The sequence below is a fragment of the Tachypleus tridentatus genome, chromosome 2, assembly GCF_004210375.1.
Source record: "Tachypleus tridentatus isolate NWPU-2018 chromosome 2, ASM421037v1, whole genome shotgun sequence".
Taxonomy (NCBI): Eukaryota; Metazoa; Arthropoda; class Merostomata; order Xiphosura; family Limulidae; genus Tachypleus; species Tachypleus tridentatus.
Genome location: NC_134826.1, coordinates 113,764,995 through 113,787,751, shown reverse-complemented (window position 1 = coordinate 113,787,751; position 22,757 = coordinate 113,764,995). Strand labels below are relative to the sequence as shown.

Below are 22,757 nucleotides of genomic sequence, written 5' to 3'. Positions count from 1 at the left end.
GTATCATTGAAAAAATGATAACTTACTAGTAGAATCAAAATCAATTGTAAAGTTACCGATAAAAGTAAGGAATCACGTCACGTTGGCTGAAGAGTTGGTTTTAATATAAAATCTATTGTAAGTCACTGATTAAACCTTAGATAGTCAGCGCAGCTGTGGTTGTCTATTTTAATACAACATCCATTCTAAAGTTACTGGTAAAATCAACGTCACTAGCTGAGGAATTTGTTTACAAATGAAAATGTATTGTAAGCGTTCGATAAAACATCAGAAACCCTGCAAAGTTGCGGTTGAGCAACTTGGTTTAATACAACATCCATGGAATGCTATAGATAAAAACAATGTGTTTGAGAAATTTATTCTAATACAACAACCTTTGTAAGTAAGGATTCACTTTACGTGCTTTGTGAAACCAACTCATCAAATAGTTCTTGATTCTTAAAAAAAAGTCTGAATAATTTCCAGGTTTTAAAATAGAAAAAAAAAATTAACGCTTAATATATTTCTTTAGAAAGAAATAATACAAACTAATATAAAATAATTTTACATGTGCATGTGAAGCACGTGTACATGCGTGGCTTTATTTAGTTTTATATTAAGTGAAAGTACATAATGAGATATCGTAGTTTATGCGTAGAAAAGTAACGTGTTTAGAATATCTCATAAAACGTTTATCAATTTTTATATGAAGAACACGACAAAAAATAATATTTGGTAACTACAAAAAAAGATTTGGTACAACAGATCAATCACTAAACTCTTAATGTATATATATTTGTATCTTAAACACCAGATAATGTTTTTATCGATTTTTTTTCTAAGCGCAAATGAACCTTTTAATATATAAAACATGCACGCACACTTCATGCTCCACTAACTCTTATCAATTTTACATATAAAAGCTTAATTTCAATGAAAAATAATATAATCAATGTATTTGTTAATTTATCTAAACATATACACAGAGATTACGAGAAGTTGGCATTTATGTACTGTAGACCAAGAATTGGCTGAAGCACTTCCATTAACTAAAAAGCATAACTTTAACACACACACACACACACAAACGTATTTGGAGGAAGTCACGTACATTTGAAGAACACAACTTGCAAAATGCTAAGGGTAAAGGGATTGAAACATCGTTTTTGTTCAGCGATAATATCTTTTTATACATCATATTTCAAGCAAGCATCTTATTGCTCGTATATTCTACAAGTGTTTATATAGAAGACTTATAGATTATTGTTAAATTTCTTAGAGCTTTCGGAAAGTTGAATATCTGCGATGCGAAAAAGAAACGTTGAAAACTGAAGAAATTTTGGAGCACTGTATACATGGTGTTTACTAATTGTGTATATTTTGTGAGCCACTAGTTGATTTCAAATGCTGCAATTATGAAAATCACGATGCGATTTTGTTGTAAGTCACTAAAAGACATTTAAAAGAAATAGTAAAACAATGTACAATGGGCACAATCTACAAGAGGAACTTTTTATTTTGTACTAATACACACTAAACTGAAAGAAGAGAGAGTTAATGTTAGGTTTGATTCAGCTATTTGTGAAATAATAGATTTCTGTACGTAGTTTCACATATGTGTTGTGTGTGATCGTGACTCATTGTCAGAGATGAAAAGTTGTACACAAACAAGTATATTATCCCACAAACAGCTGTTTCAAAACTTCATATTATTCCTGAATTACGTAGGTACCTCTTAGAAAGCAACAAACGAAATAAAAGAATATATCCAAAGGTCATTTAATTAGAAAATTCATTGCATATGTTTATACAGATTAAACTTTGTAGTCTTAATACAAAAACAGACCGGTGATCTGTATAGTTATATGCTTAGGATACGGAATTTTGGTTGCAATGGATATGAAGTGTTTTAGAATAACCATTTGAATGTAGTGAAACTGTATGATTATCAACAAGGCAGAAACTTTTTAGTGTGATATATAAGTAAAGAAAACGCGTTTTAGTGGTTGCTCTCTACCGAGTCCACCGCGTGCAATCGAACCCCAAACTTTAGCATTGTAATTCCGAAGACTTACCGCTGTACCAGCGGGAGACTGCTTAATGGGATGTTCAATGTTCAATACGTCACTATAGCTACTGCTTTGCATGACAAACCTAACATGATGTAACATCGATATAAAAAAAGAACATTTACTCACTCTTCAAATGCAAGTAAAAAAATGTAATCGAATCCAAAATAACCAATAGCAATACATTTAAGTGTTTAATTAAAATCAAATGTTAGTTGAACAAAAACATACCAAATATCTAACACGTATTATTTACAAGTAATGTTCTTTTTATGTATCTAATCTTGTGTATAAAACCATTGGTAGTTAACTCATACTTGACGAAGATCTTGTTTTATGTGTATAAATTATCTTTCATATTGTTTCGTAAATATTCCTTTACAGATTAGAATAGATTTTATTATTTTATCTACAAAAACCAGGATGTCATGTATCACACATGGTGTTTCTGTGTGGCACATTATCAACTCTTCAGTGAATAAAGCATGCTGTTACCCATAAATTTATGATATAAGGAACAATAGAAGGCTGTGTAAGGTATTATAGAACATTCAAAAGTAGGTTGTGAATATACGTTTCACGTTTTAGTCCTACTCGCTAAACTTCAATATCTAAATTTTCTAACGCCCTTCCTTCCATACATCATAATTATCATCATAATGTTCTTTTCACATTTACTATTAAAGCAATATATGAGAGATGCGACAACTGACAGCAGCAGGGCAAGCATACGTATTTAATAGATGCCGATTTTGAACAATCTGTTATAAACAAGTCAAGTGATTCTTTTGTTTGTTGTGGATATTCAGGTAGAGTTACCCTAGTTTTAAATTGATAAACTAGAAGAAGAGCAGATAATCAACAACATCCAGCATCAGTTCTTGAGTGACTAACTGAATAGTGGAATTTGACCATCACTGTTTTAAAGGCACAAATTCTCCTAAAGTGCTGAGTGCACCTTTGTTGTTGTTCTTCTTTTTGTTGTGAAGGGATGCGAACATGGACTTTCGGATCTCCAGCCCATCACTGTAATTATTGCGCTATGCCTGCCTAACAAGTCACATAACAACAGTAAACGTTAACTCCTGAGTCATGGCAGAATCACAAAGTGCAATTTCTTAAGGGTCAATAAACTTGCACTTGAAGATAAGACTTCAAAAGTAATTTATTTATTTATTTCATTTTTATCTTCTTACCAAAATTGTAATCACCTACGGTGTGCAACAGGTTCTCTTACAAACAAACAAGCGAGCCGTTATGCTAAATAGGCACAGGTTATTTACCTACAGGTGGAAAAGTAACCCTGTCACAGTTAGTGACAACAGCTTCTGCCTCAGCTGGTTTAGCAAGTACCGAAAAAACCGAAAATAACGATGTTGGTAAAGCCAGCTTAACAAGTTATGACTACACTTCTCACAGTAAGCCTTCCCTAAAAACTGCTGCAGCCACAGGAAGACTGACAAGTTTTTACCGCCGCTGACAAATGAAACATAATTCCATTTAGGAGACAGTAACCCTCCCTCAAGCTTTTATAAGAGCAGTTTCCTTTTTTGTTGTTGTTGGCTGAATTAAGTAAAGTTAAAAAATGATCATATACAGGACTGGTAACATTTAAGACATCAAATCACCACAGCCCTAGTGTCGTACATCTCTTCGTCGACTCATTGACAAAAATTATGAGAATATAATATGAAAAAATGACATCCGAATTCAAAATATGGAAATTGCTTTCATATAGTTTGCAACTCAAAAACTGTAAATTGTAAAAGGCTTACGTACATCAAATTATAACATTGTGAAGCTTCTAAGGTATCTTTGGAATTTATTTTGAATACTTTAAGGTATTTTTCTTTCTATTGATATAAACTTAATTCATTTAGGTTGCAAAATTTTCAAATATAAGATTTGCCCCAAAGAAACACTTTAAATTTTAATTATAATCAACAAAATATTCTTATCGATGTATACAGCAAGTAAAGTTAAACAATACTAATCAGGGTCTATTTTGTACTTATAGTGTTTACTGCAAATCAGATCTCGTGAATACACATATGGGTATGAAACCAAACAACAAAGGAAAAAAAAACTTCAAATAATACTAGATTTCAGTTTAGGGTTTACAATGTCGTAATACGTAAGAAAAGCAGGGACATACAATACATTTGTAACACACGATTCTTTTCGTATTAATTATTCGATAGTAATTGCATTTCGAAATATGAAACTCATGAATAAGAATGTTTGGTCTTTACAAAAAAAAAAGATCAAACATCTGGTTTTCTCTCCCGCTTTTGAACATTAGTTTGTTTGTGCTCTCTTAGATGCTGGTAATAACTTGTTTGTTTTTGTTTTCTTTAATAGACCATATAATCGTTTGTATTCAAATCGGACTGACACCTCGATGAACTGCACACTTCAGTATATTTGCGGCTCACTTGAAATAAATTCTGGAAGATAATTTTCACATCTAGGTTACATGGGATTGTGATTCTCGAAAAATAAAAACAAACAAAGTATCAGTAAAGAAAACCTAACAACACAGTCCTTACAAGGAAATGTAACATTCCGATGAAAAAAATCCGGGTCGTTTCGCTTTCTAGCATCTGTCACGTTACGAGCAAAGTGACGTCACTACCATTTTACAATTACTTGACTTTTGGTTTCTGGAATGAATGCCTAAAATTATCTTTTTAAAATTTCAATACATACATTTAGTAGACATAGTACGACAAATATCATAACAACGTATACGGTTTGATTACATTGTTCACTTTATTATAATATTTTCTAATTTTATAAATCAGATTTTTGAAATAATTAGGTATATCAAGGCTTATCTTTCATTTTACGAGAGAGGGCGTGGAAACACTGACATAACTTCTAGGACTGTGAATCTGAGAATCCACAGTTTGTAATCAGTTGCCGCAAAAATGCAATCTGCATTTTGGGGTTGTGATTGCGCTATAAGAGAGGCACCCAAATCTTACAAATTGGCCAAACAAGAATAGCCCAAGTGTTTGTGGTACAGTTACGACAAAGTGTTCGTACCTCTGCGTCGTGAATAGTTCTTTTCCCTCATAACTTAAAAAGTATCACGATTAGGATAATGAAAGTAAGGTATATTATAAATATTATACTATCACACATCTACATAAATTTTTATGTGAATTGAAGGGCAAGTATACTGTTTATAAATAAATAACCAAACATAGGAGGGGCAGAAAGTGTTCGTGCGTCTACTTTAATGCTCAGTTGTGTAGCCTTTCAGGTGAATTATTTGGTGCAATCTCTCCTCATAGCCCTTCATGATCGTTTGACAGTATTCGAGTGGTATTTTCTTCCATTCTTCTTTACAGAAGGCCTTCAACTCTTGCATGTTTTCAGGATGACGCTGATGAACCCTGATCTTCAACTCATACCAAACGTTTTCAATTGGGTTGAGATCGCCAGTCCAGAACGCTTATATGGTTCCTCTGCAACCAGAATTTCACATATTACGATGTGTGCTAAGGGTCATTGTCGTTCTGGCAGATCCAACGACGCCCAAGCCGCAAGTTCCGAGCATCATTCTTGATACAAGTGCCTAATATATAAACGTGCTCTTCTTTTGTCATGATTCCATTGACGCAGTGAAGGCTACTTACACCAGAAGAGCTGAAGGAACCCCATAGCATGATCGAGCCACCTCTGTGTTTAACAGTAGGGACGGTGTTCTTTGGAATATTTCGTTTTCCCTTCTTACGGAAAATATAGCAAACATCATTGTGGCCGAAAAGCTCGATTTTAGTCTCGTCTGACCAAAGAACTCTTCCAATAGGTAAAAAGTTTATCTACATGCTTTCTTACAAACTTCAATTGTGTTTCTAAATGAAGATGCTTTAAATGTGGAGTTCTACGAGGACGACATGCTTTGAACCCTGAAGAGCGTAACATGTTCGAAACTGTAGAGGTGCTTACTTCAACCCCAGTTTCCTTTACCAGTTTCTGTATGTCATTACGTGTTAAACGAGGGTTCCTACTTGCTTCTCTGAGAACCTTCCTCTTGGTTCTTTCTGGAATTTTGGTGGGGTGTCCAGAACGAGGGAGGTTAGCAGTTGCTCCTGTTAGCTTAAACTTGCAATTATGTTTTGAACAGTATATTTCACATTAAGTTGTGTAGTAATACCAGAAAGAGACACACGGGACTTGTATTTTACAATAATTCGGTTTTTTAAATCACTGGACAGTTGTTTCCTGTTCGCCTTGATGGCCAAGTAGATAATGACGGAGACGGCGCTAAATTGCCAGAAGTAATTTTTTTTTCCTGGCAAAATTCCAATAATTATGAACCCAGTGCCTAATCGAGATACTTTTTAAGTTATGAACAAAAAACTACTCGGGACGCAGGGGTACGAACACTTTCTATCGTAACTGCAGGTTATGTTGGCTAGATACTTTATCTCTAGTCTATCCCTTCATAATTATGGATGGATAGTACAGAGATTTTGCTTAGGTTTGCACAAATATTGGAAACACAGATTACTAAAAAAATAAGCCGTCCAGATATGGAATTGTATGTTAATTATACTGTGACAGATTTACCGATATCTATTTATTTTAATATCTATGTTTAAGTTACATTTACATTTAGAAATGTACATAACTTGTACTATTAAATCTGTATTGCGAAATACCCATCTATACATGAATTTGTAAAAAATCTCGAGTGTAAGAATAAAATATACGTGTGAAATAAACATTAGTGTATTGTCTTTATTTTTGCTTGAACTGAAGTTTCAAGAAACACTCGTTCTAAGAGATAGCATATATTGTTGGTTTACTAGAGTTAGTGTACCATAAACCTCGGAAGCCATAACTATGATTATCGCTTATTAATCGGGAACTATGGATATTTGCCGATGAATGTTTATGAATTTCGAACATCATAAACCATTTAATTTTAGTGGAATCACATTGGACATTAATAACTTTTACGAAAACATTACATAACTTCATGGATGAAAAAACAACATAGAAAAACTCGACATGTGACCATCGAAGAAAGAATACAGAGATAGCTAGCTTCTGGTTAAGAGAGCTGTATCTACATCAATTCGAAATTAATTTGCTCATCGTGAACCCTCAATAATATATCAAGAGAGTTCCAGACCAGACAGAAGATTCAATATTATATGAGAGTTTGTATATAGATATATACAAAACTTTTGTATATAGATCATAATTTGCAAGAGTCATTATTGTAAATTGTACTATTGTTTGTATATTAAAATATATTTGTGTTAAAAAAGAAAAACTGTGTGTATCAATCTTGTTGGCAAGTGTCATGAATTGATTACATATTGATATTCAATTAACTCTAAATTTAAAGTTATCATTTAACTCAGTTTTAGACCATTTGGTTTGATTTGTTTTGAATTTTGCGCAAAGCTACACGAGGGCTATCTGCGCTAGCCGTCCTTAATTTTGCAGTATGAGACTAGAGATAAGGTAGCTAGTCATCACCATCCGCCGCCAACTCTTCGGCTACTCTTTTACTAACGAATAGTGAGATTGATCGTCATATTATACCGCTCCCACAGCTGAAAGGGTGGGCATGTTTGGCTGATGGGGATTCGAACCCGCGACCTTCACATTGCAAGTCAAGTGCCTTTACCATCTGGCCATGCCAGGCCTTAGGCCATTTGAAATTTTAATATGTAATAAGAGATACACTTTTGGATAAAATTTTTGAAGTAAAAGATGTAACGGATTTACTGCTACACAATTGTTTTAATACCTACGTTTGTTTCAGTTTAATACATGAAACGTATATTGTATTGTGCAAGTCCCACGTGTTCTCTCGATATGCAGATGATTCTAGAGAGTAAAAATGAACAATATAGCCATTATTATAAATTGTATTGTTGTTATACATTAAAATGTATTGATGTTAGGAAAGAAAACTGAGTGTACAAATTTTGTTGGCAAAATCACAGATTTGATACATATCGAAATTCAATTAACTTCTAAATTAAAATTAAAATTTCCGACTGCTTAAAAGAGCAATACGTTAATCGGAGACTTACCCGGGATAAATTATAATATTTAACAAAGATCATTACAAATGTATTTAATTTTTTACAATACATTGTGTTTTTCAATATGGCAACCAAAGCTAGCATAGATACAATATATCAGTGTAATTTTCCACAACTATTCTTCGATTTAAATAATATATTTTGAAATATTTTAATAAGAAAACATAATATAGACAAATTATTTTTTTCGAAAATTCTTTCCTACATAACTTGAGCGTTTATTTCTCAGAATTAAAAAACAACAGACTATAATGGCAAATCATTTCTGTAATAAAACTATACTCGACGAATTTCTTCAAGTAGATTATTTTTCATTTCAGACATTGACATATTTGTGGCTTTCAATTTTTTGTCCACTACAACTAAAAATACATAATGCAAATTACATACGTAAGCGGTTATATTCAACTACATGCATTTATACTGATTTGTTTATCAAGCTAAGTACAGTTAGTATGATTTTGCGATATTCCGTTTAAAAAATCAGTCAGTCATGCAAAGCACAATTCAGGATATTATATTCATAGAGTTTCTTACCAGCTTTACATTCAAAAATTAATAGTTTTGAAGATCCAATCTCTTTCCATAATGCAGAGCAAAACAAGAAAACATACTATGTCTTGATATGAGGTCAACGTTGAAAAAAAATAAAAAAAACTGAATGTTTGACTAGACACGCCTTTTCCAGTGGTCCGGCATGGCCAAGCGTGTAAAAGCGTTCGACTCGTAATTCGAGGGTCGCGGGTTCGAATCCCGGTCGGACCAAACATGCTCCCCATTTCAGCCGTGGAGGCGTTATAATGTTATGGTCAATCCTACTATTCGTTGGTAAAAGAGTAGCTCAATAGTTGGCGGTGGGTGGTGATGACTAGTTGCCTTCCTTCTAGTCTTACATTGCTAAATTAGGGACGGCTAGCACAGATAGCCCTCGAGTAGTTCTGCGCGAAATTAAAAAAAAAAACCTTTTCCAGTCCGCTGATAATACTCTCACTTTACCATAAAAAAGATCATTGTTGACTCATGGATAAGTCTGAAGATCTATAACACTAAAAAGGTTGTGATACCTTCGGTGGGCAGATCACATATATCCAATTGTGTAGCTTTGTGCTTAATTAACAACAAACAACCTTTGAGAAACCAAAGAAATTGACATGAAAGACACAACATGTAAGTTTAACACAGTCATTGTACGGAATATACTTTTATATAATTATTTTTAATTTGTAAATCTTCAAGTTCTGCTTTTGAAGTTTGTTTACTTATTTTAATCTCAAGCTACAACGCTGATTTACCTTGATACGTATTTTGTTAAATTATTAGCTTCATTACCAAGTTTAACATTTGAAACAAATGAAAACGAATAATAAAAATTGAACACACTATGTTAGTTTACCAAACACAAATCAATCTTTCAAAAGTCTTAAGGTACAAAGTGTACAACCTCAGCACAAATAGACCACAAAATGCATTTACTATTCTCCCTCCCACAAAACACACAATACTTGTCGAAGGAAAATAGGATATCAACAATGAGCAAAAAATTATACTAAATATTTAGCAACAGCAAGTTTCAAGGCCATACATTTTGCGGTTTTTAACACAAGTAATTAAATATTTCAGAAAGTGTACACAGATTTGTATAGTAAAATCCTCAAATGATTTTAAAATGTTTCCGTACTTTGGTCAAATTGAAACAAAAAGCGCATAATACACAGCTTCAAGCAAAGAAAAAATTCCTATAAAATTTACTTCCCATTCCACTTCAGACACCCGCAGAAAATGACAGTTTGTTTTCCCCCCTCTCTGCAGCCATTTCACTTTACATTTAAAGTGTATAGAATTGTATATGTCATATTCATAAATATATACTTTTTAGTTGTTGAACAATCTCCTACAATAGAATATAGTCATAAATATGGTTAATGTTATTGTGATATTATGCTAGTTATCAGAAAGTTAAGGTTTCTATTTTCATGTTATAGAAACTATTGAACTTGTTCTGTTCATGAAGCTGAATGAACCAAACCTTTGATGAATACCAGCTGTCGTATCTGTTCAACGGACGGGGAAGATGTAGGGACACTGGAATAGGGGTACATAGAGGACAGCAAAACATTAACCCCATGTCACTGTACATGGATCCTCCAAATAAATGTCAAGTTTGGTGACAGTTGATCCAGCATTTCGCTAGTTATAAGCGGACACACACATACATGCATATACCTTTGTTAAATAATGGTTTAATATCTAATAATAGATCTTTGAAAATAGCAATGTAAGGTGTTTTTAGAATTTTCATTAAAATCGTACACAAAAGTTACTCTTACTGATCTTACTAACACAACTACCATGGTAACGACTTATTTTAATTCATATCACTTTTCAGCGAACATCGGGATCTAAAATCTTTGGAAACAAAATTTGTTAAAGTTAGTTTATGACTCTTCGTTTTTTTAATTACAGAATCTTGCAAGTACTCGTTAAATTGTAGACATTTGTTTGTTCCTTAAAGGGCCAAGCTTATGGGAAATGTTTTAAACACGTTCCTTTGCAGTCCTAACTGTTATTTGAAGGTCACTGCTAGTCATGTAGGTAAATAACAATCGTTATAAATTGAAGGCTTTGGAAAGGTTATTAATCAATTAAATATTTAGGAACCTTAAGACCATTGCTTTGAATTAATCTTATAGATGAGCTCCTCAGTTAAAGAAAATTGTCTTATTTTTTTCTTTACGTTTGAGAAATATATTTGTCTGACATCTTCATTGTCTCCAACTGGTCTCGTGAATCTCTGCATACTATGCATAACGAATTTTATGTACATAATAGTTAATATATATGCTTGTTAATGTTCCATTTGAGAAGAAAATAAAAAGAGTTTTGCGAATAATGTGTTTTTAATTTCTAGAAAAACAAATTATATATAATGAAATTATATTGTTGCACTTTGCCCTTCTGGGTAAAGTCTGATGATTGCAGACCTGATTGGTGCTATAACGTAATTTTGGAAATCTCTCTGCGGAGTAATCAGTGATGTCGAGAACCTGACGATGACCGAAAACCGATACGTTTTTCTCAACCTAAACGAGCCGTTTTTACATATATATGTCTGCGGAGTAATATTTATGCTGTTACAATTTAGGCGCGTTCAAATTGTTGTAGTGTATATCCTTATTAATACCACGGGGAATCGAAAATGGAGAAACGTAACGACTCTCTCTCCCCATGGCAAGCGTAGCGAAAGCTAATTAGATTGAGGTTTGCAAAAAATTCTATACAAACTTTGAAGAACATGCGGAAGGTTGCTTTAGAAATGCGTTTCCTGAAAGCGCATACACTCGCAGAATTATACTTTAGCAAAAATAGTTTTTTTTAAAACAAAATTTATGTACGTGTTTTATTTGTACAGTTGTTGAACTGGTAATTTCTATAAGGTAGGCTATACAGAATTATATATAATTTAGTGCTAGGGCTCATCACGTTAAAAATCGTATTTAGATACACGCGGTAGACACAGCACAGATAGTCTACTGTGAAGCTGTGCACTTATCAATGAACAAATGATATCCCCTATTGTTTTCTTATGCAATAAGTCATATACGTAGCAATGGAAGTGAACAGACCTCTGAAGATAACAACAGAAGGATAATGATTCCCAGTGATGTTAATAGCCATAAAAAACGTTTGAATGAATTCATATTGATGACCATAATGTAGAATTACTAACTAACTTGTAATTATATCAACACGTGTAATACAAGGGGTATGGGCTTTCTAGTAGTTTGGGAAAAAAAGCTAAGTACCAATAATGTATAAAAACATGTATATAAGTAAGACAGAAAGACTCAATGAGACAGAAAATAAATATTTCCCAAATTACTGATGATCCAGATAAAATATCTTCTTTTTTTCAAATAAGTTAGTTACTTTCCTATAAGCACTTCCTAACACTCTGTAATTAACACTACACGTACATTGAAAACCATGTCATCATCTTCGGTTGTTAGAAAGTAATAAACTTTGAAAGTTTAAAAGTACTTGTTGTGACAAATATTCGAAGTTGTACAGCAATTTCATATGAGACTACATATGTGTTACACTAATATTGCAATTCTCACAGTCAGAAACGCTGGATCCAAAGACATTTATAAATTATGGTAAAAAGTAATCGTAAGATTTTCTGAAAATTTATATATACATACAAGTCACTTGTCATTAAATATTAAGCACACACACAATACCTTTGCGTCGACGTAGCCTACTCCATATTTGATGATAAGTTGTAAAAGAATGATTATTATTGTTCGATAAATCTTGAATAGCCCATAATAACAAAGCGGTGGTTGATGCTGAGCTGTCGTTTCTGTTGTTGGACACTTTGGCCATACTGGTGCCCTGGTTGTCTCACGGGCCCACAAAACTTTCTTATCAAAAGAGAAACCCACCGAAACACGCGTTCTACTTGTAGTCAAAGAACGCTAGCAATAGTACATCTGAGCAGCACGGTGGTCGACGCTCTTCTAACTTCTTACTATGTTGGATGATTGTCCTGTCCCCTTGAGGCCTACTAAGTCTAGGGGGTGGGGAATAAGCTCTTGCCCACTACCTGTCTGACGCAGCCAGGCCGTACTGGGGTAATGATAACAGCGTCGTAAGATAGCCACGGGCCTCCCCAGAAGCTGGAGTTAGCTGGCCACTTGCTAGATATGAACTAAAATATCAAGTGATGTAATGTTTATATCCTCTGTTTTACTAAGCTGAACTTATTGTATCTTAGGATATCATAAGTGTCTATGATATTTTCTGCTATGACACAAACACACAGCATTCAACTTACTTGCACCTGCATCAGCTTTTGTGCATATTTTAATGACTATTCTCATATTCTAATACTGACACTCTTTTAGTCCTATAAATAACTTTAAATTTACCACATTGTTGACAATGAGTGATGGATGTACTTTAATAACTGTTATGACTATACGAGAAAAATACGAAATAAACGTATAGAAGTCTGCATTTACATTACATATACGTGAAAAAAGCGCGTGCACTACCATCAGAAAAATACATGCACTACCAAGAACATGACATTCGATAAACTTTCAAACATCCTGATCAATAATTATGCTAATAGGAAGTTCTTCTAAGAATAGGCAAGTTAAAGCAAAGAAAAATACGTTACAATAATCAACCATCTTACACCTTCCATATCCACTGTCGACGTAGCCTTTCGTCCAGTACCAAGGATCATCAGATGGGCAGAAATTTTTGGTGTTATTAATACTTTTGTACGGCACCTTTAAATGCTTTATACCCTTAGTAAGCAAAAGAATAATCCAGATTTGTCACTAACAACAACACAAAATAAAATGTTTTACGATTTTTTATAACTGTCATAATATTTCATTTGAATATACTCCAAAGCGGCTATCATCAATCAAAACACAAAGTCGACGGACTATATCTAGAAACGACTAAATTATACAACAAACATTATACAAATACACAGGCTAAAATTCAACAATTGCAGATATCTTTCTTTAAAAGTTTATTGCCGCATACTTTCATTTGTTTCGCCACCCAAAACAAGGCAAGAAACCATCGCTAAGATACCAAAACAGATATCCCTAAAACAACATTATTAACGTCAGTTTTAAGACTAAATCCACTCTCTGTGTCCCTTGGTGGTACACAATGCCACCAATGAGAAAATATAGACTAAAGAACATATTATTCAAATCATAGTTAATGATGATTTTTTTTGTCTGAGGAGGTATTAGGGTAATCTCTAGTGTCCCCACTTGTCAATCGGGATTGAGTGATAAAGACAAGTTAGAGATCCAGTTAAAACTCAAAGAAATTGAGCTTGAACAAGTTTATACCAAACCCTAGAAAGAACTATCTGGTATCGAAGCTGAAAGAGAAAATAAACGTCTCAAAGTCGAAAAACTCGCATTTAAGTAAAAAAAAAATTAGGCTGAAAGTAATGCAAATTAGGTTCACTTCCAATACCAAGGCAAAATGACTACTTGGAACTTAATCGATATATTAAAGTATCACCATTCAGTGCAAATAAAGGTGTTAATATTTTCAGCATTTTAGAGAAGGTTGTCCAAACCATGCAATGGCTCATCAAAAAATGGTTATTATTATTATAAAGTGTTTTAACAGGTAAAGCAGAAAATGATTATGCTACTCTCTCTCTCTAAAAGATTGTACAGATTATGGTAATGTTAAAGCAGCTATTCTCAAAGCATACGAGTTAGTACTGGAGGTTTATCGCCAAAATTTAAGGTTATCACAAGCAAGAAAATCAAACTGATATGAATTTGCAACCCCCACACACACACACAAAAGATGTTTAATTTGATTGATGGTGTAATTCTATATTGACAACAGTTTCGATACATTACAACAATTATGTCTAACTGAGGAGTTCAAACATTGTGCAAGTGATGACTTTAAAACTTACTTGAACGAAAAGAAAGTTGAAACACTAAAGGAAGCAGCAGCTCTTTCAAATGATTACACCTTAACATATGAAACCATTTTTCATAAAAAAGAACTACCTATCTTCTCAATTAAATCCTATGTCTGCTCAATCCATTAAAATTGAAGATTGTTCTAAAAATCCAGCTCCACTAGTTTGAAACCTTCAGACTATCAGGATAAAACTTCAACAAAACTATTAAGGCCTGTCTACCATTTATGTGAAACTATGTCCTATTGCTGGTGTTTGAAAAAGAAAAACTGTATTAATGTCCGTATGTGGACGTAGTTTTACCAGATCAGAGTTGTTGATTTGGTCACTGATATCAAGGCTGATGTAGTCAGAAAGGAATTTAAGCATTTTGTATCTGTTGGTTCTGCGTCTTTGACAATCTCATACCCGCACACATTCTATGTGATACTGGGGTGACTCAGTCGTTACTATTAAAAAGTACATTGACTTTGGATTCGAAAGCACAAAATGACAGTACATGTTATAGGTTTGTTACAGTTGGTATATTATAAACCTTGGAAGCAATAACTGTGATTAACGCTTATTGATCGGGAACTCCAGATATCTGAAGAGGAACGTTTATAGATTTCAAACATTATAAACCATAATATTTTTATGAAGACGAAGATATAACTTCATCAATTAAAAATTCGAGGTGTGACCGCAAATAAAAATTAAAGCTGCATAACTCCCTGTTAAATGAATTGTATGTACATCAACAGAAAATTAATTTGCTCACCTTTAAACCTTGGTAAAACATGTTCCGAATCAGATAGAAGACTTAATATTGTTTGTAAATTTGTAAAATAAATATTATAAATTATTATTTGTAAGAACCGCTACTGTAATTTATGATTTTGTTCTTATATTAAAATGCACTTGTATTAAAAAATAAACTGTGCGTATCAATCTGTTGGCAGGTATCATAAATTAGATACATATCGACATTTATTTAATTTCTAAATCTAAACTACAATTTAACTCAGTTTCAGGATATTTGGAATCGTAATACGTAACAGGGTATACGTGAAGGTATTACTTTATAGATTTGACTCAAAACATTTTGACAAATGTTTGCCTTATAGTTTTGCTCTATGAATTTGCTTCTTGAAAGTCTATAGAAAAATATCCTTTTTTATTTTAATTCTTACTTGGTGAACGAACAATATGTGGATATTTTTGCCAAGTAATCTTTTTTATCATAAGTATTGGGAAAAAAATGTCTGAGAATTAAGAAAAAAGTTGAATTGAACTAAGTTTAGCAAATGGCAACAAACAACGAGAAGTAAAATATTAATCAGAAAATGTTGAAGAATTTGGAGAATGAAAGGAATACAAATAAACACACAAAAGGAAGAAAAATCTGAGAAGCTAAATTAAACTATTTGTTTCTAAAAGCGGTGAACTGAGTTAAGTTTGGAAAATGGCAACAGAAATATCAGTTAAAGAACTGGTACATTGTGATAGCTATTAAGATAATGAAAACACTTGACTTGTATACTGAGGCTTCTGTGAATCATGAGGTGTCTATAGAAACCTCTTAGCAGGGTGTGTGTATTTCATGCTAGTATTTAATATGCTTGTTAGTTCAATCTGCTTATACAGTTTTCATTTTGACGGCCTATGACACACATTATATCATGAAAGCTCTTATTTTATCGTCTTCTGAATACGAATTAATATATTTGTTGCTTTTAGGGAGACACAGGGTTTACGATAGTCTAGTACAAGATTAGAGTATTATTCTTTCCATATAGGGTTCTGGCATGTCCAGGTGGTTAAGCAGTCGAGTCGTAATTGAGGGTTGAGGGATCAAATCCCCGTTACACCAAACATTTTCCCCTTCATCCGTGGGGGTGTTATAATGTGAAGGTCAATCCCACTGTTTGCTGGTATAAGAGTATCCCAAGAGTTGGCGGTGGGTGGTGATGACTAGCTGCCTTCCCTCTAGTCTTACACTGCTAAATTAGGGACAGCTGGCGCAGAGTAGCTTTGCGCGAAGTTAAAAAAAACACTTTTTATAATGATTATGTTTAAAGCAACATCGAGAGAAATTGATAGTATTTAATGCATTCTTTTTTCGGTGTTACACCACTTTCACATCTTCAAACATTTTTGATATCCAATAAAAGCACCACATTGCTTTATTCATGAAGGATAATCCAGCGGAATTTAGTTAAATCAAATGTACAAACAGAGTTTAAAGTTTGTGCTTATAAAATGAAAAAATGCAAGCAGAATAACTCTAAAAACCTATTAAAATGACTATTCATATATTTTGGCTGTAGTCAATGTGTTCTGGAGTAACTTTAAATAAATAGTTTTATTTGTCAATGCCATTTCTCGCAGTAAAGAGACCGAGCACATACTCAGTGTTGTTGTGTATTAAACACTAAGCTCCACAAAGGAGTTGTGTGTGTGTGTGTGTGTGTGTTCTGCCCACCAAGGGTATCGAAATACGGTTTCTAATGGTACGATTCCGCAGACATGACACTGTGTCACTGGGGAGCTCATCCTCAATGATTAACGAATCTATCGAACTGTAAGTTATAAATCTTCATAATGCATTATTTTAGTGATTATTTGGAATAACAATAACAAACATAATACATAGATTTGTCAATAAAACAAATTAGGTCTTTTCACGTTAAAAGGTGGGGAAAGGAGTATTACACCTCACTTAAAACAAAGAGAAATGTCCGCACTTTAATTACTTTTTTGAATAGATAAATTGTTAACTGATATTTTCATTATACCTTACACCTACGGTGGTATCGCACCCCTACAACTATTACAACCCTTTATTGTTTTGTTTTATCAGTTTTAAATTCCATGTTCTTTCATTTATCACAGGAAAATTTTGTTCTATTCGTACAGTTGTATGTTTTCCATCCTGTTAACTGTTTTGTTTCTTCCATTTCATATTATGATGAATAATTTTCTTGTAATTCTGTACCCTAACTAATGCGGACCATATGCATCATTTTCTGAGATGTTTTTCAGTCTGTTTCTTTGTTCATTATTTCCACATCAGTGAAGATATCTCTCTTGCTATATTCTATCTGAGCTATGATGTCAAGCCAGACTAGTATTTATATCTTAAGTTTTTTTCAAGTTCGAATACATCTTAACTTCACTGTCTTAAATTAGTTATTGATACCTTTATTTAAGATTTATTATAATATGTGTACTGTGTTTTGTCTTCAATATTTTTGATAAGTTTAAAATAGACATGTTTGTTAGCCGTTATATATCTGGTTTAGATTTCTCTTCGTCCCTTACATGCATTCCTGTCATCTTCTTTATTATAACTTTTTTATTATTTTACACTCGGTGGAAAATACCAATTACAGAAAAATTCAGATGGTATGATCAAAACATTTACACAAGGTAAGAAGATAGGTAGACGATTTGTGTGGGGAACTATATCAGTAACACAGACCATCATACTGACCCTGCTGTTCGAGGAATGCAGAGACTTAAAGGCTATTAAGTACTTCCGGGAAAAGGGAGCTTCAAGTATTTATCATTTTTTGTAGTTAAGTACAAAGTTGCACAATGGGCTGTATGTGCTCTGCCTCCAATGGGTACCGAAATCCGATTTAGATTGCTTGTGCAATCTAATAATTTTAATAATATCTGTAAACATACAGATATATCGCAGTGCCACTGGGGAGGGGATTTCTCATCTTTCTAAATGAATGTATTTGTAACTTGGGCTAAGGAGCTATGACTGGTAGATGAGACAAAACTAACATTTTTTATTGCCAGATCGAAAATTCCAAACCATGAAAAAGAGGCAAAGGAAACTGTAGGAGGTAAGTGAAATTTGGCTCCTTTAGTTTCTTTTGTAGAGTAACGGTCATGCGAATACGAGTTACCTTCAAACTCTGCTTCAAGGTATAGGTTTTCTCACATTGTGTGCTGCAACCAGTGTTGTGTTTCTATACATATAGATAGTGGTGATCTGTAAAGCTGATTTGATTGTGCATGAATCAACTGCGTGAATATTCGGCTTGTAAAACATTACAGTTGGTAAAATGCAATTACGTCTCATAGATTTTAACTTCATAACTAAAAAAAATAATAATATCAACACCAAGCAATTTCAGACAGAGAAAATATGTTAATTCTGAGCCATATCATTCATTGTATGGGTCGAAGGAGTGATAAGAAGCTTGGGAATATTCTACAAGATGCAGGGAGCTTTGGCTAATCCGACAAGAGAAATGTGAAGTGTTCATTTTTACAAGGATGAGTAAGAGTCATCTTATGAGAAGGCGACACATTAGAAAATGTTGCTTTCAAGGAAGAATCAAATCCTATTTCATTTACGCTAGTCGAGTAAACATTTTTATAAGCACAGAAGTTTCAATGTTATTTTCCATATTTGTTTACTTAAAATCGTTAGTTTTCAGATAAAAATGGCTTTACTCCAACCATGAGACCGTTTACAACATTGATGTCTTCAATGATGTCAGCTTTGTTGTTTTGTGGAATACGAGTTTATACTATATCTAAATTTGAATGGATGGAGCAGTTGGTCAGAACGCCCATGGTCCCATTTGAGTTTTAACGTATGACAAACCTCGTATCTTGATTGATTGTCAAAACAGGTTGTGGTCATATATAGTTATATATTTAAGAATCACTTAGCTGTCGTGAGAAGTGAATCAGTATTTCTACAATATAAAGAGAGAAGTTTTAATATAAAATTGGAGGAAGTAGAACATCCATTTAGGTGACCAAGGATTGTTGATGCACCCTGTGACAAAATCTGCTCCTATGTTCCTAAGAACAATACGTATACCACCACAAAAAGAAGATTATTTCAAGTTTTGCTTATCATCCCTAGTATAATACGTCGCGAAAAGTGCAATAGGGAAAAGTAAAATAAGCAGTATGGTGAAAATGTTGTCTACGTAAAGCCAATTCTAGGCGATTATCTCAGAGAGAATATTTCGATACCACTATATAAAATGAAAATAAAAAGAGAAATAGAAAGTAAAGTTTTACAATAAGAAAAAAATAATATCACCTACAAATATTTAATCCTTTTTTCTCTTAAAAAACACCTACCTTATTTCAGTTTGTTTCGTTAAAATAAGTTTTGAAACTCGTACTTTTTTGAAAATTCGCTGCAGATTCATTGAAAATATAATAGTAACACACTTTTATGTAGTAGAAGAAAATATGCCTCTTCTTTTCAAAAACAATGTCTCAAAGACTAGGAATATTCATATTACTATTTGCTAATGTTTTTATGATGGCTTCAAAGGGGAGTTGTTACATGCAGTCATGTGAAAAAGTAAGGACACCAGATGAAAGCCTGTGTATTTTTGTAACATTTTTGGATATATATATATATATATTTAATCCCAACTTTAATAATACTGAGAGATTATACAAATACAACTAAACAACTAAAACCGAAAAAAAGACTTTTCAAGATCTTCTGTAAATGTAATTCTCCAAAAATGCATATTCTAACTGAGGAAAAAGTTAGAACACCCTACCCTCAAATAACTAGTGTTACTCCCTTTAGCTGAAATAACTGCAGTGAGACGCTTCTTGTAACCATCTACCAGTCTCTGACATCGGTATGAAGAAAGTTTGCTCCCACTCCTCAATGCATAATTCTGTCAGCTTTGAGATGTTTGAGAGGTTTCTTCCATATACAGCCCATTTCAAGTCACCCCACAGCATCTCAATGGGATAAAATCTGGGCTTTGACTCGGCCATTCTAGGACTCTCCATTTCTTAGTTTTCAACCAGGTCTTGATGGATTTACTGGTATGTTGTGGATCATTGTCGTGTTGCAGGGTCCAGTTCCTCTTCAGCTTTAATTTTCTTACAGATGGACTCACATGTTCCTCAAGCACCCTCTGATACACAGTAGAATGCATGGTGGATTAAACGATCGTGAGCTGTCCAGGTCCTGCTGCAGCAAAGCAGCCCAAACCATGACACTTCCACCTCCATGCATCACAGTTAGTATGAGGTTCTTTTCCTGAAATGGTGTATTTGGTTTACGCCAAAATGTCCTCTGTTCTAGTGTCCAAATGATTTAATTTTGGACTCATCTGTCCAAACAACATTATTCCAGAAGTCCTGGTCTTTGTCTACATTCTCTTTGGCAAACTTCCGTCTGGCCTTGATGTTTCTCTTAGAGAGTAAAGGTTTCCTTCTTGCACACCTCCCATGCAAGTTAAACTTGTGCAGTCTCTTTCTGATTGTAGAGGGGTGCACTTTCACATCAACAGTAGCCAGAGCCTGTTGTAGGTCCCGTGATGACATGTTAGGGTGTTTGGAGACCTCTTTTAGCATCTTACGGTCTGCTCTCAGGGTGAACTTGCTTGGACGACCAGACCTGGGCATGTTGGCAGTTGTTTTGAAAGCCCTCCACTTGTTGACTATTTTCCGAACAGCGGAATAGTTGATTTCAAAATGATTTCATAAGCTGCAACAATTTTCTTTCTGAAGGCCTCAGACAGCTCTTTTGCTCTCATCATGGTGTTCACGTTCACTTCAACAGTTGGGAACACACTAAACTAAATGTCTGAGGTTTAAATAGAGCAAGCCTCATTCAAAATGCTGAGTAACGATCTTCTAATCATGTGCACCTGGTGTGATACAGCTGTGTGTGAGTTGAGCCATTTTAAGTGGGTTGATTGAATGATTTAGGTATTTTATGGCACAAAGCAGCCAGGCTATCTGCGCCAAACGTCCAGTAAAAAGGTAAAAATAAATTAAATATAGTAAAATACATAAGAGGGAATGAAGGTAAAACAAAACATCATTGAAAAACAGAAAAAGCATAAAACCAATGTTGACACCTAGTCTACAAAGTTAAGAGAGAAAACAGAGTAAGAGAAGTTGTAAAGGATTTTCTCTAGCAAAATGGTAATGATCATAACCCGCCAAGAACACTAACAGGTAAGTACAAGAACCACCGTCAGTCACCTGAAGTTGGTTTTTCCAGTCCTGGTTCCTGGTTATGTTTTCATAACAGCCATTATCAAAAGGTAAAATAAGAAAAGTGTGAAAAGACATATAGCAAAATCGTAATAAAAATTAGCCAAATGTCCTGTAAAAAGCTAAAAGTAAAGTAAATGTAGTAAAATTCATAAAAAGAAAAAGGTATAAACAAAACAGCAATTAAAACAGAAAATGGCATAGAACCAATATTGACATCGTAATGACCATAACTCGCGAGAAAGACTAACAGGTAAGTAGAAAAACCACCGTCAGTCACCTGAAGTTGGTCGTTCCAGTCCTGGTTCCGGGTTATGTGTCATTATGGCTAGTACTAAAAGGGAAAGCAATAAAAGTGTTAAATGAAATGCAGCAAAAGTGTAATAACAAATCGCCAGGACGACAAACGGATAGTTCAACAGCAGCGTTAGTCACCTGAAGTTGTCCTTTCCAGTCCTGGTGTCGAGTTATTTAATGTTCTGGCCATTTTACAATGTCAAATTGAACTAGAGAGATTGATACTCTGTAAAGGGAATCCCAATTAAAAAGGTGTAATGAATAAATATCAAACACTTAAATGAGGTTAAAAAGATTAACAGCCATTAAAAAACTAAAAACTTTATTAAGGTGGACAGTGTCACCATCACCAATTACACTGCCCAATGTTACAGACAAACTCTGGGACAGAACATGACAGAACGACGGAAGGAAAGTAAAATGTGGCTTTCAGTGATTTGAGTGTTACACAAACTACACACTTGTGCATCAGTTCCACATAAAAGAAAACGATGAGTTAAAAAACTGTGACCAATTCGTAGTCTAGTTAGAACAACTTCCTCCTTCCGAACTTTACGGAAGCTGGACGGCCAAAGCCCAATATAGGGTTTTATTTGAAAAAGCTTTTTGTCACGTTGCTCACTCCAAGTGGACTGCCAGCTGGCACTGAGCCGTGCCTTGAATACAGGACCATAGTCCATGAACGAAATAGGCACAGTGGTGATAGTGCCAGAGCAGATAGATTTAGCTGCCATGTCTGCAAGCGCATTCCCTCGAATACCAAAGTGGCCTGGTATCCAGAAAAACTGGATAAAATGATAAGATGATAATGAGAAATTGGCCAGTCGGTTTTGAATATCAGCGAGAACAGGGTGT

General features: G+C 33.9%; 1 protein-coding gene across 2 annotated transcripts in view; it reads right to left on the bottom strand.

Moving 5' to 3' along the window:
- lft (Limb expression 1 family member lowfat) overlaps window positions 1-22,757 on the bottom strand; it is a 97,894-nt gene that overhangs the window by 39,893 nt on the left and 35,244 nt on the right. Inside the window, exon 1 of one of the 2 annotated variants that reach the window (XM_076490316.1) lies at window positions 12,367-12,760. The exons of the other annotated variant lie outside the window; for it this stretch is intronic. Within the exon in view, the coding sequence (XP_076346431.1) occupies window positions 12,367-12,511 (145 nt within the window). The 5' untranslated portion in view covers window positions 12,512-12,760. Of the gene's footprint in view, window positions 1-12,366; window positions 12,761-22,757 lie in introns of those variants that run through there. 2 annotated transcript variants of the gene reach the window in all.